The sequence below is a fragment of the Chiloscyllium plagiosum genome, unplaced genomic scaffold (assembly GCF_037043375.1).
Source record: "Chiloscyllium plagiosum isolate Xiang-an unplaced genomic scaffold, Cpla_swu_hap1 HiC_scaffold_6, whole genome shotgun sequence".
Lineage (NCBI taxonomy): Eukaryota > Metazoa > Chordata > Chondrichthyes > Orectolobiformes > Hemiscylliidae > Chiloscyllium > Chiloscyllium plagiosum.
Genome location: NW_028270144.1, coordinates 12,579,863 through 12,596,880, shown reverse-complemented (window position 1 = coordinate 12,596,880; position 17,018 = coordinate 12,579,863). Strand labels below are relative to the sequence as shown.

Here is a 17,018-nt window from a genome sequence, read left to right as displayed (position 1 = left end):
CTAGGTGGAATAAATTCATCCAAAGTCAGAGCAGTTGAAGAGCTGGACTCTAGGACCCTGCAGCAGCTCATTCTCCACTGTAATGTCTCAAAAAGGGAAGATGGCACCAGGCTTTCTTGATAAAGACATGGAAGTCATCATGGAAAGGGTGGTTGAGAGAAGGACAACCAGGTGGTTGTCCATCTAGCTGATGGACCACCAGGGGAAGGAGGGTAAGGCATCAAAGATAATCAACTTGCCTGAGTCAATGCTGCTCATAGGATCAGATGGGATATAGAAGTGCAGGAGAAAGGTCAATGCTCCTCTGCACTCGGTAATGTAAAGTGCCATCACCTTCTATCTCATACCCACTCTAGGTCTGTCTCTGCACACAAGCCTCACAAATTAGGCTTACAAATTGATGGACTACAAGCTTCACTATTGGATACAACATCTGCACTCTACAGCTCTCAACCACCACATCCTTTACAATTCTTAACAGAGCTTTTCAGCCACAGGGCAGGAAAGCTATGTCATTCACGGAGGTTGGCAGTATCCAAGGAAGTGCAAAGTGAATGCGTGTTAAGGAATGAGACTAACAGCTAAACAATGTATCCTGTGTAGGTGCACTGATGGCTGTGTATCATTGTATGCAATGTCCTGGAAGGAGCAGATGAAGGATGGACAAGAATACTTCCCAATGAAACATTCAAGGACATGCTGGTGGATGAATATTAAACATGCATCCCCATTCTAAATGATTAAAGACTTAACAGCAATCTACGTTTGTTCAATATCATCAGTTGTATGACTCTTTGATCCTTTACTATAAATTCTGTGCCCTATGATCTTGCCCCACTAGCTACCTGACAAAGGAGCAGTGCTCAGAAAGCTAGTACTTCCAAATAAACCTGTTGGACTAAAACCTGGTGTTGAGTGATTTTTAACTTTGTCCACCCCAGTCCAACACCAGCACCTCCACGTCATGGTTATTCAAATAAAAGCCCAGAGAAGCCAGGGAATCACTTTGACTTTCATTTCATGAATTATCACCATCTACGATCTTGGGTGTGTGTGTGGGGGGGGAGGTGGTGGGAATTGCATGCTGAATATAAATGTATCAATGATATGCCATTAGATGGACGTAAGGCAATTCCCACAAATCAGTGAGATTCTGATCTGACCATCGAAATGGTAAGGAGAAAGTTAGAATCATTTTTCTTGATATTGAAAACATCTCATCCTCACTCTCAGCATATTTTCCCACTTTAAATGCCAGTGTCCACATTGCTTCAGCTTGGGAAAATTCTGCCTGCAGTTATCATTTCAATGTATTAAAAATGGCACACAATTCCCTCAACCGGGATAATGGCCAGCTAATCCATTTTAATGCTGTTGATTGAGGGATAGTAATGCCCAGACCAATGGGGAAGACTTCCTCATCTTTGAAATAATGCCATGGGAATTTCTTCAATCTGTGTGAGAAAGTAGATGTGTCTTGCTGCAACATCTCATTCAAAAGGCATCACCTCTAACAGTGCAGCACTACTTCAGTGTTGGTCTAAACTTTTGTGCTCAAATTACTGAAACAGGAAGAAGAACACACAGCCTTCTGATTCAGAGTCAACAGTGAAACCACTAAAATACAGCAAATGTGAACATTTTCAGTAGCGAAGGTGAACATATATTCGCCCCAAATAGTCATGCCATGTGATAGAAGTTGATTTCATTTACATTCTTTTTAAATTGTTTGTTTGTCATTGTTCATTGTTTATCAGCTTTGAGAATTTGATGCTGCTGTTGTATTTACTACAGTTTTGTTTTATTGTCTCTAATATGACTTGTTAAGTAATATGACTTGTCAAAATGATTTCTTTCATTATTTTTATTTTATCTCTTTGGTATCCAATTACTCATGTAATTGTTTAAAACAATGGGAGACTGTAATATTTTCCTTTAGTTTCCAGCTGTATTATTTATGCTGAAAACTTTCAGGTAACACAGAAATGAGATTTTCAACTGATCAACTTTGTCTAGACTCAAATACTTCACAGTAAATTCTTTGGAAATTCTCCTTGTTGGTTGTTGTAACTTTGACCAGAAACTCTGTTGATGTGGTTCACTGAGGACTTCTCCAAAATTGCAGTGACCAATCAGGAGAAAATGATGGCCAGATTCTGGGCACATCTCTCGGGAAAAGATAATGCACTAACCTGCTGTATCATTACATCATTAATGATTGTTTAGAAACGTTTACAATACAAGTTAATTCAAAGATGCACCTGGAACCTGGTGAATCACTAAATGAACAGATGATGATTTTCATTGGGTAGCACTGGATTAAATAGCTAAATGGAGGGAACACTTCTCAAGATGCTCAGTTCAGTTTTATTAGGTCTGGTTTTTTCTATTAGCTAGTGTTCATCATTATTACTTTTGAATATAATGACTAATGGCAACTGAGCAAAGATTTCTGAAGCACTATATTCATTCCATTCAGTTTAAAGAAATACATATTAAAAGACGGAAAGACATGTCTTAAATTTCTCCGAGTACATATCATTTAAAAAGAAATTAGTAACTTGCATTGTCATACAATACCAAAGGCAATCAGAGCCACTTTGCAAGGTTAAGCCAAGGTCAAGTTAATAACTGAAACAAATCAAATAGATGGAAGTTTTTTAGGCAGAAAATAAGAAAAAATGCTCAGGTGTTATATTGCAATATTAGTGGTAAGAAAGCAATGTGTCATCCTGTGATTCTACTGTGGTTTCATTATAATCTCTCATTTAGCAACTACTGATTAAATCTGGTATTCTAGGATTTATAGGTACCTGTTCAAGTTTGGTTGTGCTGTTCATTGTTGGGTTGTCGCTGTTGCAGTCTTGTGAATTTTGTTTGCACAAGCTCCCAGTGGTGTCCTTAAACATTATGTCTTTTTCCAACATGCTGTCCTGTTTGGCAATGGACAGGACCAATGGGTTCCTAAAGGGTAAAGATACATATACAAGTTATACCATTCCCTACGATAGTTAGCAGTCAGGGAAAAAAATCAAATAAAATCAAGGCATCTCCTTTGGTTGAGGCTCTATGAACAGTCACTATATCAAAGGTTGAGAGAATAACATTCATCATTTGCTTTTTTTTTAAAACATATTTGTATCTAAACAGGATAATGGTTAGCATTTTTTAAAGATCATTTTGATGTTGTATTATATCAAATCCAGGTGGAAATCAAATAATTGAAAGAGAATGTCAACAGGTTTCTGATGCACTAGACTGAGCTAAAGTCATGAATGTATTAAGAAACTTCAGTCAACACATTTTCTGGAGGTGGAGGGAACAGATTAGTATAAAACTGAATGTCAATGAAACATGTTGAAACACTTGTGTGTGAACTGTGGATACAAACAGCTGAAACCTTCACTGTATTCAACCGAAATACTGATCTAATAACAGATGGTTATAGAACTAATCCCATCATTACAAAGACTTTTGATGTTGGTATAAAGAATTTATCCTCGGCCATATGCTGTTCTGTCTTGAAGATAGCAGTTTCTCCTTGATCAAGGCCTATATTGCATCCTGAATAATGGGACAAAGTTTAATATATTTTTAAATAACAGCTACATAGTTTCTTGGATACATATCAGGAGTTGAATCACATTTGAATCACAAGCAATGAAATCTATACCTGGTAATCTCATGTGAATTATTTAATAGCTGAAGACTATATCTTAATCTCAGACTAGTGACTGAAAAAGTGATTGAAGGAGTCATAAAAACATTAGGCAGTAACATAATTTATTGATTTGACATTAGAACAGATGTATAATTGTAACAGGTTTGTCTCTTAATGATTGATATACTGCAACCACTGACAATGTATTCAATATTTCCCTTTTATTTAAAATACAACTGATTCTCAAGTTGTACTGTCATAGACAGAGTAAAAAAACTCTTCCTGACGTATCATAGGGATGATAGGTAGCTCAGTTAAAGTTTAAAGATTCTATTTTCCAACTCAAAGAAATGTTCTAATAAATAATGATCTGGAGGAGGGGACTGGAGTGAACACAGAGGTAAGGGAAAGATGCATGTCTGGGATAGAGAGGTGCAGGTAGTGTTGTAGAACAGAGAGACCTAGGGGTTCAGGTATATAATTCTTTGAAATCTGCATCTCAGGTGGACAGGATGGTTAAGACGGTATTTAGCATGCTTGCCTTCGGATTTTTGAGCATTGGATTAGATTACTTACAGTGTGGAAACAGGCCCTTTGGCCCAACAAGTCCACACCGACCCTCTGAAGAGCAACCCCCCCCAGACCCATTCCCTACATTTACCCCTTCACCTAACACTACGGGTAATTTAGCCTGGCCAATTCACCTAACCTGCACATTTCTTTTTGGACTGTGGGAGGAAACCCACGCAGACACGAGGAGAATGTGTAAACTCCACACAGAGAGTTGCCTGAGGCGGGAATTGAACCCAGGTCACTAGCGCTGTGAGGCAGCTGTGCTAACCACTGTGCCACCGTGCCGCCCATTAAGTGGGAACATACAGGAAATTGAGATTGTATTGAATGTTGGTGAGGCCTCTTCTGGAGTACTATGTACAGTTCTAGTCGCCCTGCTATAGGAAGGATACTATTAAATTGGAGACGGTTCAGAAAAGATTTACCAGGATGTTGCCAAAAATGGAGAGTTTGAGTAATAAAAATAGACTGGATAGGCCGAGACATTTTTCCCTAGAGCATAGGAGGCTGAGGGGTGACCTTGAAGAGGTTTATAATATCATGAGAAGCATAGGTAAGCTGAATAGAAAGTCTTTTCCTCGCGTAGGGGAGTTCAAAACCAGGGGGTATATTTTTAAGGTGAGAGGAGAAAGTTTTAAAAAGGTTATGGAAGCAACATTTTTACGCAGATAGTGATTCGTGTGTGGAACGAATTGTTAGAGAAAGTGGTGAGTGCGGGTACAGTTACAAAAATTGAAAAGACATTTGGATAAGTACATGAATAGGAAAGGTTTGGAGGGATATGGGCCAAATACAAGCAAGTGGGACTTGTTTAGTTTGGGAACATGGTCGGAGTGCACTAATTGGATCGAAGGGTCTGTTTCCCTACTGTTTGACTCTATGACTCTAAGAACAATTCTTAACTTCAACAGAAAATAAAAAATGTATCATTATTGATGTCTAGTCTGCAGTCTCTGTCTTATATTCCTACACAGCATTGTGGAGTGCAGGCTGCAATTCAGTTCATTTCACCTTGTACGTCCAAGGCTTTTTTTTCCAAAAGTTCACTCTCATTCTACAGGCGATTTCTATCATTAACAAGGATTAACTTGAACAAAGTTTCTTGTTTTTAATCTCACGATTTTCTTTTTTGAACATAAGATCATCACTCATTAGTTGGAGAAGATCTTTTCCTCAACTAATAAGTCACAGTGATCTGGAGCTTTGAATATTTCTGTGAAGTCAATTTATCTCTTTGTTGTGTCAACTGTTGTGAGAAAACTGGCTGTTTCTGCACAGGAAGATTAGAAACCTTCTTTAATGTTTTATTTTCAGCCTCCAAGGCTTGACAACACTGTATGACTGCTCACAGCTGGACTATTAGGTCAATGTCTCTTTGAGGTAGTTAGATTGCTCCAATTTGTGCAGAACTTCAATCTTTTGGGCCCCATTTGGTACTCAACTTTAAGTTTAAAGTGACGATAGTGAGAGGGACTAGTTTTAAAACTCATAACCTGTAACTGGCAGCTCCAAAAGTACACCAAAAATTTGACCAAAGGAAATAAAATGTGACAAAGGTCCAAATGAACAAACCAAAATAAATTAATTAGAAGCTAAATGGGAAAAATTACACAGCCAAAACAATTTGTAAAATAAAATAAGTGACTGTAACCAAACTTTCCTATTCTAATATTAGGAACTGGCATATTTTGTTGGAAAGACAGACCAGGATAACTTAGACGCTGAAACATTAGCTGGAAGTTAAATAAGAATGAAATCCTGAGCACCCAGGATACAGGACTCATTCCTGATGAAGGGCTTTTTGCCTGAAACGTCAATTCTCCTGCTCCTTGGATGCTGCCTGACTTGCTGTGCTTTTCCAGCACCACTCCTATCTTGACCCAGGCCACAGACCAGTTCCGGAGCAGCTAGATGGAGAATTAACTCCTAAAGCTGACCTGCCTCACATGAGCAACATAATGTGGAGGTGCCGGTATTGGACTGGGTTGGACAAGGTCAAAAATCACATGACAGCCGGTTATAATCCAATGGGTTTATTTGAAAACACTAGCTTTTGGAGCACTTGATGAAGGAGCAGCACTCCAAAAGCTAGGGTTTTCAAATAAACCCATTGGTCTTTAGCTTTGTGTTGTGTGATTTTTGACATTAATAGTATAGAAACAGCAAGACTTAGAAGGCAGCCAGAGTTTGGGAAAGAGAAAGACAGAGAGAAGAAAGAACCACAGAGAGTTTGAAAGGGCTTTTCCACTCCAAACATTGGAAACAGGCTTAGAGAGAAACTAAACAAATAGAATTTGCGAGAGAAAGCTCCCCTCAACCTCATCATCCTTCCAATCTTCACAGACCACAACAAAGCTTTGAAGGCCTGACTACACAGTCTGTTCTGAACTGTGAAGATGGTGATTGGAGCCCTTCTTCAGAACTTTCAAAAACGTATGAGGCAGTTACAGTGGTCATAAGAAATGTAGACTCTGAAGAAACAAAGACAGCTGACAAGGAGAGCTCAAAATGTCTATTCCAAGCCTCAGAGATATCTGCTAGTAATGAGCAAACATCACTGTATCTGAATTAATACTGAAGGCATGTCAACTGCTATTCTGGAGTCTTTGTAAGAACCACATGCAGAGCTACTCAAGTTCAAAAGATGACAACAAATTGCTTTCATTAAGTGGGTCAGCTTTGTAAAATACTGCACACCTATGACGCATGACATGAGTTAATAGGACCGAAACAATCAAAAGATTGCCTACATGTTAAACTGAGGATGTAAACTGAGAGGAGCAGAGTGTCCTCATAGCGAGAGGAAAACACAGGTGCTGCTGACTTCACCCATAAATCTAACAGCTCAGGCCATTTCTGTCAAAACCAGGGGGATGATCAGAGCAGTCAGCTTGAGGAAAAAAAGGGGCCATATCTGAGAAGCGTACAAATGAGGATGTGAATAGTCCATCCTAACCCCAAACTCAAAAGAAAATCCCTCCAGAGGCCTGTGTGTTCCATTTGCGCCAAAGTGGGACATTTGCAGCTGGAAATGCTGAAGATTAAAAGGGCAACCAGTTGTGGCTTTTCTGGCTGTGAGACTCTCTACGTACATTTTCAGAAATAATGTATGCACTGGTCGTAAGATTGTTTAGATTCCGGAATAGTCCCAGAGGATTGGAAACCTGCCAATGTAGCATATTTGTTTAAAACAAAAGTAACTATAGGGCACCTATCTTAACAGCAGTCCTTGGGAAAATGTTAGTGCCAATTATAAAGGACATAATAGCAGAATATTTAGAAATAGATGTTCAAGCAGAATCAGCATGGCTTCATCGATGCTTGATAAATTAACCACAATTCTTTGAGGAGGCAACTGTATAGATAACGCGGAAGCACTGGTTGATATTTGAATTGTTAGAAGCTTTTTCATTCGGGACCACATGTTGGACTACTTACATTGGGCACAGAACATTAACAGTGCAGAGGAACAGGCCCTTCGGCCTATCATGTCTGTGCTGACCATGATGCCCTAAACTAATCACACCTGCCTGAACATGGTCCCTATCCCTCCATTCTCTGCTTGTTCATATCTCTACCCGAATGCCTCTTAAATTGTATAAGCTATTATATCTGCTTCTACTACCTCTCCTGGCAATGCATTCCAGCCACCTAACAAACTCTCTGTTTAAAACACATCCTATGTGAAGGTAGTACCAATATGGAGCAGAGCCTCTCCCCACTCAGAAACATTCTTGGCGCTGGCACCAGGGAGGCAACACATCAACCTGGAGTCTCGCTCGAGGCCACAGGAATGCTGAATATAGCTTGCCTGAACTTTGACCCTTTCTGTCCTCCAACAGAACCAATCGTGGTGCCACTGATCTGGCTGTCACTGTTGTTCTCACCTGAGAGACCATTCCCCCAGAAGTATCCAAAATGCTGTAACTGTCTGAGAGGGGTTTGCCACTGGGGACTCCTGCTCACCATGCTTGTCCCTCCTGGTGGTCACCCCGTCCATCTGGCTGAATCTCTGGTGTGAACACACCCCTCAAACGCCTATCTGTAAAACATTCTGCCTCCTATATGCTCCTTTAACCGATCCATGCAGTCTGAGAGGACTATGCCTGAAACTCCAATTGTCCTGCTCCTCGGATGCTGCCTGACCTGGGTTGGTTTTCCAGCACCACACTCTCGAATCTGAAGCTCAACAGAGCCTGTTCTTTGACCCCAACAGCAGCACGTCAACCTCACTGCTGACGTTCAGCTATTTCTAAACCACAACCAAATTTTCTAAGAATCTGCCTTTCTCCCTCTCTTGCTCCTTTTTTTATTTCAAAAATATAGGTTATTCATAACAATATCTTTTTATGCATACATAATCACTAAAGCAGCAGCATTCAAAAAACTATCACTGGAGTTTGACTCTATCCAACAACCAAACCAAAGGCATTTCTTATTTTTATAAGACTTTATTTATACATTTTTGAGGCATCGGGATGGTCCAATAATTGCACAAACCCCAATTAACTTTGGCGGGAAGGCCTCAGACAGTGGTCTTTCTCCAATGCGCCTTGGCTGCACCTGCCCAAAGTTTTAGGGCACCCCTCCGCACATAGTCGTGGACTGTGGAATGTGCCAGTCTGCAACACTTAGTCAGGGTCAACTGCTTGCTCTGGAAGACGCACAAGTTTCGGTCAGACCAAAGAGCTTCTTTCACCGAGTTAATGGTCGCCCAGGTGCAGTCAATATTTACCTCAGTGTGCGACCTGGGGAACAGACTGTAGAGCAGAGTCCTGTGTCCCGCAGCTGCTTGGGATGAACCTCGACAAAGAACATGCATCTCTCTGCAGACTTCCTTTGCAAAGGCACATTCCTGCAGGAGATGTGTGACAGCCTCTTCCCTTTGCAGCCACTTTGAGTTCTGTTCCACTGTGCGCTGGAACAGACAGACCAGGATCATGTGGAGGATCGTACCGATAGTACCCTTCTCGCCGCCAGCCAAGTGATGTCTTGGTACTTATTGGAAAGTTCTGGTGATGAAGCATTCTGCCAAATGACTTTGACAGTCTGCTCGGGGAATCACGTGACAGAATCCAGCCTCTCCTTTTCCCACAGGGTCTTGATGATGCTACGTGCTGACCACTTCCTGATGGATTTGTGGTCAAACGTGTTTTCTCTTGAAAAGTTTTCCTTGAAGGACAGGTAATGCGGAACAGTCCAACTACTCAAAGCGTTCTGCAGCAATGAGGCCTGTCCCATTCTTTGGAACACCAGGGACAGGTAGAACCTCAGTACGTAGTGAGGCTTGGTGTTTGCGTACTGAAGGGCTGTGCACAACTTGATGCAGCTGCACACAAGGGTAGCCATCAGACCCATTCCTCCATGATCCCTGAGCAGACTTCTTCCATAATCCTCAGTTACTTCCCATCATCGCCCTCTGTGGTTTGGTCTTCTTTCTGTTGAGCACCGGATCCTGTGCAATCCTATTCTTAGTTCCAGCGACCAAGCCAACTTCTCACAAAATCCTCCTTAATTGCTTCTAACCACTGCCATCTTATAAAAGTAAGAACCCATAGTGCTAGACATAGTATATTAAAATGGATAGAGGACTCGCTAGCCAATATAAATCAGAGAGTTGGAATAAGGGGGACAAGATGACAACATCTAGCTGGTGGAGAAGCTGGAGTCAATGTCTGTACATCAGCAAGGTTTGTGGGTGATAGAATATAGATGAGAAAGCAAATGGTGAGGAAACACAAAGTCTGCGGAAGGATACAAACAGGTTCAGGCAAGTGGACAAAACTTGGCAGATGGGATATAATAGGAGGAATCGTGAAGATATGCACTTTGGCAGGAAGAATTAAGGTGCTGAATATTATTTAAGATCTGGCAGCATCTGTGGGAAGAAGGCAGAGTTAATATTTCAAATTCAATGACCCTTCATCAAACCCAAAATGTTAACTGCTTTCTTCCCACAGATGATGCCAGACCCATTGAGTTTCTCGAGCATTTTGTGTTTTTGTTTCAAATTTGCAGTGTCTGCAGTGTTTTGCTTTACTCCCAGAATGGAGGGATTGTCATAGAAGGAGAGGTTGGGTATACTGGGCCTATACTTGTTAGAACAGAGGAAAATAAGAAGCAATCTTACTGAAACATACACAATTCTCAGGGGACCAAAAGGGGAGGTACAGAAAAGTGGTTTCCCCTTGAGTAGGAGAGTCTAAGTCCAGAGGGCATAATCTCAGAGTGGCAGGTCAACCATTTCAAAGGCAGAAATGAGGAAATTCTCTTCTCTGAGAAGAGTGGCGAACCTGTGGAATTCTTCATTGCAGAGCGCTGTTGAGGTTGTGCCATTAAGTATAGTTAAGACTGAGGTAGATTTTTAATCAGTAAGAGAATCAAGTTTTCTGGGAAGAAGGCAGGAAAGTAGAGGTGAAGATGAGGTCAGCCATGATCGCACTGGATGGCAAAGCAGGCTCACTATGTTAAACGGTTTATTTCTGTTTGCATGTCTTGTGGAAACCTGGTAGGAGTGGTTTATACTGACTGTGCCAGTCATAGTCCAACAGGTTTAATTGGAAGCACACTAGCTTTCAGAGCGACGCCTCTTCACCTGATGAAGGAGCGTCGCTCCGAAAGCTAGTGTGCTTCCAATTAAACCTGTTGGGCTATAACATGGTGTTGTGTGACTTTTAACTTTGTACATCCCAGTCCAACACCGGCATCTCCAAATTGTGCCAATCATGAGAGTGATACCACAGTGAGGGGCACAGTGGATTCGCACAAGAGAGTCTGGCTGCATGAGCAAGGTGTGTGTGTGTCACAATCTCAAATGACAGGAATGGTTTGAACATATCCTGCATACGCTCCTGACTGTGGGTCTGCTCCAAACACCGAGCCCATTGGTGGGAGTTGATGAAGACTTTCTGTCTATTCTCCCTCACTGAGTTCAACTGCAGCTTAATCAGTGTCTCATCCCATAACTGTAGGAAATTATTTCAAATCTCCTGGTAGCAGGGATCAACACTTAGTTGGGAAAAGATCCAATTAATAATGAAGTTGCAGTACATCCAGAAGTCTTAGTTCAGCCATGGACCACAAGTTAAACACAAGGCTGGACAAAGTCAGAAGTCACATGGCACCAGGTTTGTGTCCAACAGGGTTATTTGAAATCACAAGCTTTTGGAGCACTATTCCTTCGTCAGGTGAAGTGATGTCTGTGTCGACATGCACGATATTCTTGGAGGTCCTCTCCACTTGACCCCGTAGTCATGATGTCAATGGTGGCAAAGATGTGGAGGTGCAGGACTTCAACTGATGAAGGAGCACTGCCTGAAAGTTTGTGATTTCAAACAAACCTGTTGGACTGCAACCTGGTGTCATGTTATTTCTGACTTTGCCCACCCTAGTCCAACACTGGCATCACCCCATCAGGACAAAGAGATGAGTTAACCGCACAAGCAAGAGAGAGGGCACCTGGCCCAGTTGAAAAGCCATAGTGAAATACAGCAGGGGTTGGACAGCCACCTGAAAGTTGAAGTGTTTCAGTAAATAAACTGGTCGGTTTCGAACTGGCGTTCCTCAAATGCACAGGACATTGTAAGGATTTTATACCAATGTAACCTCTGATCTCTCCTGCCTGATCTCACCAGATGACTGGCTGAGACCCAAGGTGAAGCAGATATAGTAGAATGGCCTTGTAATGGCCAGCCATCCCACCTCCAAGGGGACATTCCACACATTTCTAGGGGCGAAGCTGAGACACGTGATACAACTATCAAATCAAGCATGTCTTCCCCCTCAGTCTGCTCTGTGTCTTGTTTTTCAGCATCTGGCATCTCTGGACAGTAAGACAGGAATTCTTGTGCATCTGAAAGCATGAGTGCACAACGGGAGGTTTTCAGATAAAAGAAAGCACGACTAGAAAGGGGCTTATACATCATGACAGATTATGGAATGAGGCTGAACTGGGATTTGACAAGCTTCATTATGCAGGATCATCCATGATAGTTCCAGCAAAGCCACTGCCTCATTGACAGCACTGTCACCTACGGTCTTTATCTGCCTATTGCTGGTTTGTTCCCAATAGCGTCTATTATGGTCCAATTAGTCCATCAAAAGAGAGGCACAAGTGACAATAAATGTGCTGCAACTTACTGGGGGGAGGAGCCTGCTGTTATGTATGAGGTAAAATATATAATGACACACCCACACTAAGTTTGTGAAGTTAGGACATATCAAAATGTGGTTTGAGTGCGGTTTGAAATGAATTGTTGATAACCAAGTTAAGACTGTGGTGAATACAGCAGTGGATGAGATCTGTAGTGTTGTTGGATTTGGTATGCAAGGGTGTACTTACTGACATTGATCACTTGTGTAAGGTTGTTAAACTTCTGCACTGTTGCATTCAGGTCCTCAATGCCAGGTTGCTGACCTCACTGCCACAGCCATATACTTCCACTGGCTTCTGGTCTTTGTCTGGAAGGCCTTCATGATGCTAAAAGAAGACAATCTTCCTCTGTTGCTCCAGCAGCTGTACTTGCACCAAGAGCAGTGCATCTGGACTATGGAGAGATGTTCTCCTGTTTGGTCTTGTCATTTTGGGACACTCCAGAATTTCGTCAAATATGCTCCAAGCAATTTCAGCCATTGCTGCAACAAGAATGCATCTTTGAGAGCTCTAATCTTGCTTTCAGTTGTCCAGCCTTACTCTAGGTTGTTGCTAACCTTGCATGAACTTGGGATCTTTGCCAAGGTATGCGGTTACTCAGCAGCTCATTCAGTACTGGTTTGCAAGACACATAATGCTGAAAATAACCTGTCAGTAACACTAACCCCAACTTTCCATGTTGTCTGCATCACCTCAGTTGGAGATATGGGTAATCATACAGTCTGATCCCTGGGCTCGATATCAGGAATGATCTAATTTAGCCCACTGCAAACTATATGTCAACTTAGCCAATGTTTTGCTACGTTAACACAAACCATATGTCATAGAGTGATCAATTATACAATGTTATTTTTAAATGAAGCTGTAATACTTCTAGACTTATAATATTCAGCAAATTAATTTCAATTAAATTGGAGGAAAATATGGGGAGAGGAAATATTAAGCAGTATGATGAAACCTGGACATTTAGAAAAAAAACCTTGCTAGGCCTAAGGATCATATTTTTCTTTCAATACCAGCTAAAACAATGCACTCTTTCACAGAAAATCTATCAGCAGTGACCTTGGACAGTCTTCTGTTAGTTTCTTCTTACAGTATCAATAAACCACTGGAAATATCAAACCTCAACGAAGGTTTAAAAATGCAAAGACAAATTTTTACATTCATCATATTTTACCAAACAAAAAACAGAAAATAAATAAATCGATCCATTACCTGCTACCCTGAAAAACACTAGTTTAAAAATAAATGAGTATTAAATGGAGGATAGTTGTATGAAACAGTTTGAAGTGCATAAATGTTGAAGAATGATGTGGGTGATAGGTATATAACAAGATCATCAATTTTTACGTATATTCTAACTGGAGCAACTCTTGGCATGACACTACCATACCAGAGCTATGTAATTTTTAACTCAACTCCTGCAATCATCTGCTCGTAATCACTGAGTTTGAGAGTTAGGACCCATCAATTATGTTAGGACCCATCAATTATATTAGCATGACCATGGATGAAACTTCTCAGCAGTTTTATTCTTCTTTGCTATGAATAAATCATTAAATACGAACCAAATGTCTAAAGAAAATGGAGTAGCATGTTCTAACATAGCAAAATATGCAAATATGGAAAATAATGAAGAAACCTTTCAGTGAAATCCGCACTGGAATTCCTTCTGAAGAAAATAAATTCCCTATTTCCTTTTCTCCACCTCCTCCATGTGTCACTGTCTTTCTATCAATATGTAAATTCTCTTCCTTTAATTCAAATCCCTCTCCAAGCCTCATCTCACATGAAGTGATCTCCTGTAACACACATTCCTGCATATTTATAAACCCCTTTAATCCAATGTTTCTCCTCCTCCAGCATCATTGCTGGATCTCATTCATCTTTCTGGAACTCGCTGCATTTTCTCTGCCTTTCCATCTTTATCATTGCTTTCAAAATGTTTTTGTCAACTGTATCTTTAAGTTGCTATTCCCCTGTTAATCCATTCTCTTCCTTCTTATTGCACCACACACAGATAATTTTCTCTGAGTGAGAAACACATATAATCACTGGATGAAGTCTGTGCAATTAATCATTATTTCTGGTGTGATAGGAGCAAAACCCTATTTTTAATAAGTTAAAAATCACACAATACCAAGTTATAGTCCAATAGGTTTATTTGGAAGAACTAGGTTTCGGAGGACTGCACCTTCATCAGGTGGTTGTGGAATATGAGATCGTAAGACACGGAATTTATAGCAAAAGTTTACAGTGTAATGTAACTAAAATTATGTATTGAAAAGGACCTGGATAGTTTGTTAAGTCTCTCATCTTTTGGAATGAACATGTTGGTTTCAGTTCTTTCATATGTGAATCCCAGAAATTTTTAAAGTTACATTCTCAAACCAACTTTAACAATAGGTGCCATGTCAGCCCAGAAGGTGTAAGGTGTCCTCAATACATTATCTGGGCCGATATGGCACCTATTGTGAAAGTTCACTTGAGAATGTAACGTTAAAAAAGTGCTGGGACTTACGTATGAAAGAACTGAAACCAACATGTTCATTCTAAAAGATGAGAAACTTAACAAACTATCCAGGTCCTTTTCAATATATAATTTTAGTTACATCACACTGTAGACTTTTGCTATAAATTCTGTGTCTTACGATCTTATACTCCACAACCACCTGATGAAGGAACAGCACTCCAAAAACTGGTACTTCCAAATAAACCTGTTGGACTATAATCTGCTGTTGAGTGATTTATAACTTTGTACACCCCAGTCAACATCGGCACCTCCAAATCATATTTGTAATAAGATTTAAATTAGATAGTTTTGTTTTAATTCATAAGTGGAATGTAGCTAGGCCATCCTAACGCGGTCTTGAGTTAGTAATGGTGAACCACCAGGGTGAATGTACTTACTTGTGGGTTCCAGGTAGTATAAAATGAACAATTACTGAATTTAGAATTCATTTCCTCACAGAGAGTGGAGTAGGAATTTGAAACTATCGGACTCCTGAGTCGAGGGCAAAGATAGAGTCATTGAGTCATAGAGATGTACAGCATGGAAACAGACCCTTCAGTCCAACTCATCCATGTCAACCAGATATCTGAAATTAATCTAGACCCATTTGAATGTTGCAAGACATCATTGCAATGCTTGGCTGAAGGTGCCATTAAGGAACTCAGGCAAAATCACAGACAATAGGAATCAGGGGAAACTCTCCATTGGTCGGAGTCACACATAACACAAAAGATTATGATGGATTACTGTCTACTCGCTTGGATGGATGCGGCTTCAGTGACACTCAAGTATCTCAACATCACAGCCATGATAACTCAGTGGTTAGCACTGCTGCCTCACAGCACCAGGGACCTGGATTCGATTCCACCCTCAGGCGATTGTCTGCCTAGAGTTTGCATATTCTCCCCGTGTCTGTGTGGGTTTCCTCCGGGTTCTCAAGTTTCCTCCCATAGTCCAAAGATGTGCTGGCTAGGTGGTTTAGCCATGGGAAATGCAGGGTTACAGGGGTAGGGAAGGAGTTTGGTCTGGGTGGGGATGCTCTTTGGAAAGTTGATCTGGACTTGATGGACTGAATAATCTGCTCCCATAATATAGACACTCTGTGACTCTACCACTAAGAACAAAGCAGCCCACTTGATTGGCATCCCATCTAACATGTTCAATATTCACCCTTTCTACCATCAATGCAAAGTGGTAGCATTACATAAAATCAGAAAAATGCAAGGGTCCTTAGGCAGCACCTTCCAAACCCATAAACCTTTATTATATAGGAAGACAAAGGTATTAGATACATGGAAACACCACCAGCAACAAGTTTCCCTCCAAACCACTCATCATTCTGACTTGGACCTAAATTGCTATTCCTTTATTATCACGGGTATTACTGGACCTCCCTCCCTCATGACATCAAGCATGTACCTTAATCAAGTAGAATGCAATGGTTCAAGAAGGGAGCTCTTCAACACTTCTCAAGGGCAAGTCAGGATGGGCAATAAAAGCCATACCCACATCCTATAAATGAATCGAAGAAAGCAGGTATCTAGAGTCTGAACCAAATTAGACAGAATTTTATTTTTCACTATTATTTTAAAATTTGCAAGTTCCTTTGCTGCGGCTCGTCACCGCAAGAAATAACGCAAATTGGGATTCATTGTGATTCGACATCTTTCTCACTGCCTTTAAGCCAACTGTGCAGCAAAGGAAATCAAGAGGACCGGTTTCCGACTACAACCATTTTCCTGTTTAATTGTGCCACTGTACAAGTCGAAAGCTTTTCGGGGTACTGTAAAGATTTCTGCTTTGATGATTAGCAACGAAAATGCCAGGAATGCTGTGGATGTTCAACATATTGTGAATAAAATGGACATAAAAATTAAAATACAGGCTTTGGTCAATCCTGAGAATGGAGTTGAAATTCTGGCAGCAACACTCAGACCTAAATGAACATGTAAGTTCAAAGCAGGATCTGGCCTTTGGTCCCTCTAGCCTGTTTGCCATTCAATGAGCTCATGGTTATCTGGATTGAATTGTAACATTCACACCCAATTACATTATAACCTTCCAGTCTCTTGTTTATCAAGCACTTATCCGCCTTAAAAATATTTAAAGGTGCTGCTTTT

At 40.8% G+C, this 17,018-nt stretch overlaps 1 protein-coding gene across 3 annotated transcripts in view; it reads right to left on the bottom strand.

Moving 5' to 3' along the window:
* myo16 (myosin XVI) overlaps nt 1-17,018 on the bottom strand; it is a 391,172-nt gene that overhangs the window by 227,622 nt on the left and 146,532 nt on the right. For all 3 annotated transcript variants that reach the window (XM_087987876.1, XM_087987875.1, XM_087987877.1), the window contains one exon: nt 2,814-2,964. In XM_087987876.1, the coding sequence (XP_087844002.1) occupies nt 2,814-2,964 (151 nt within the window). The remainder of the gene's footprint in view (nt 1-2,813; nt 2,965-17,018) is intronic.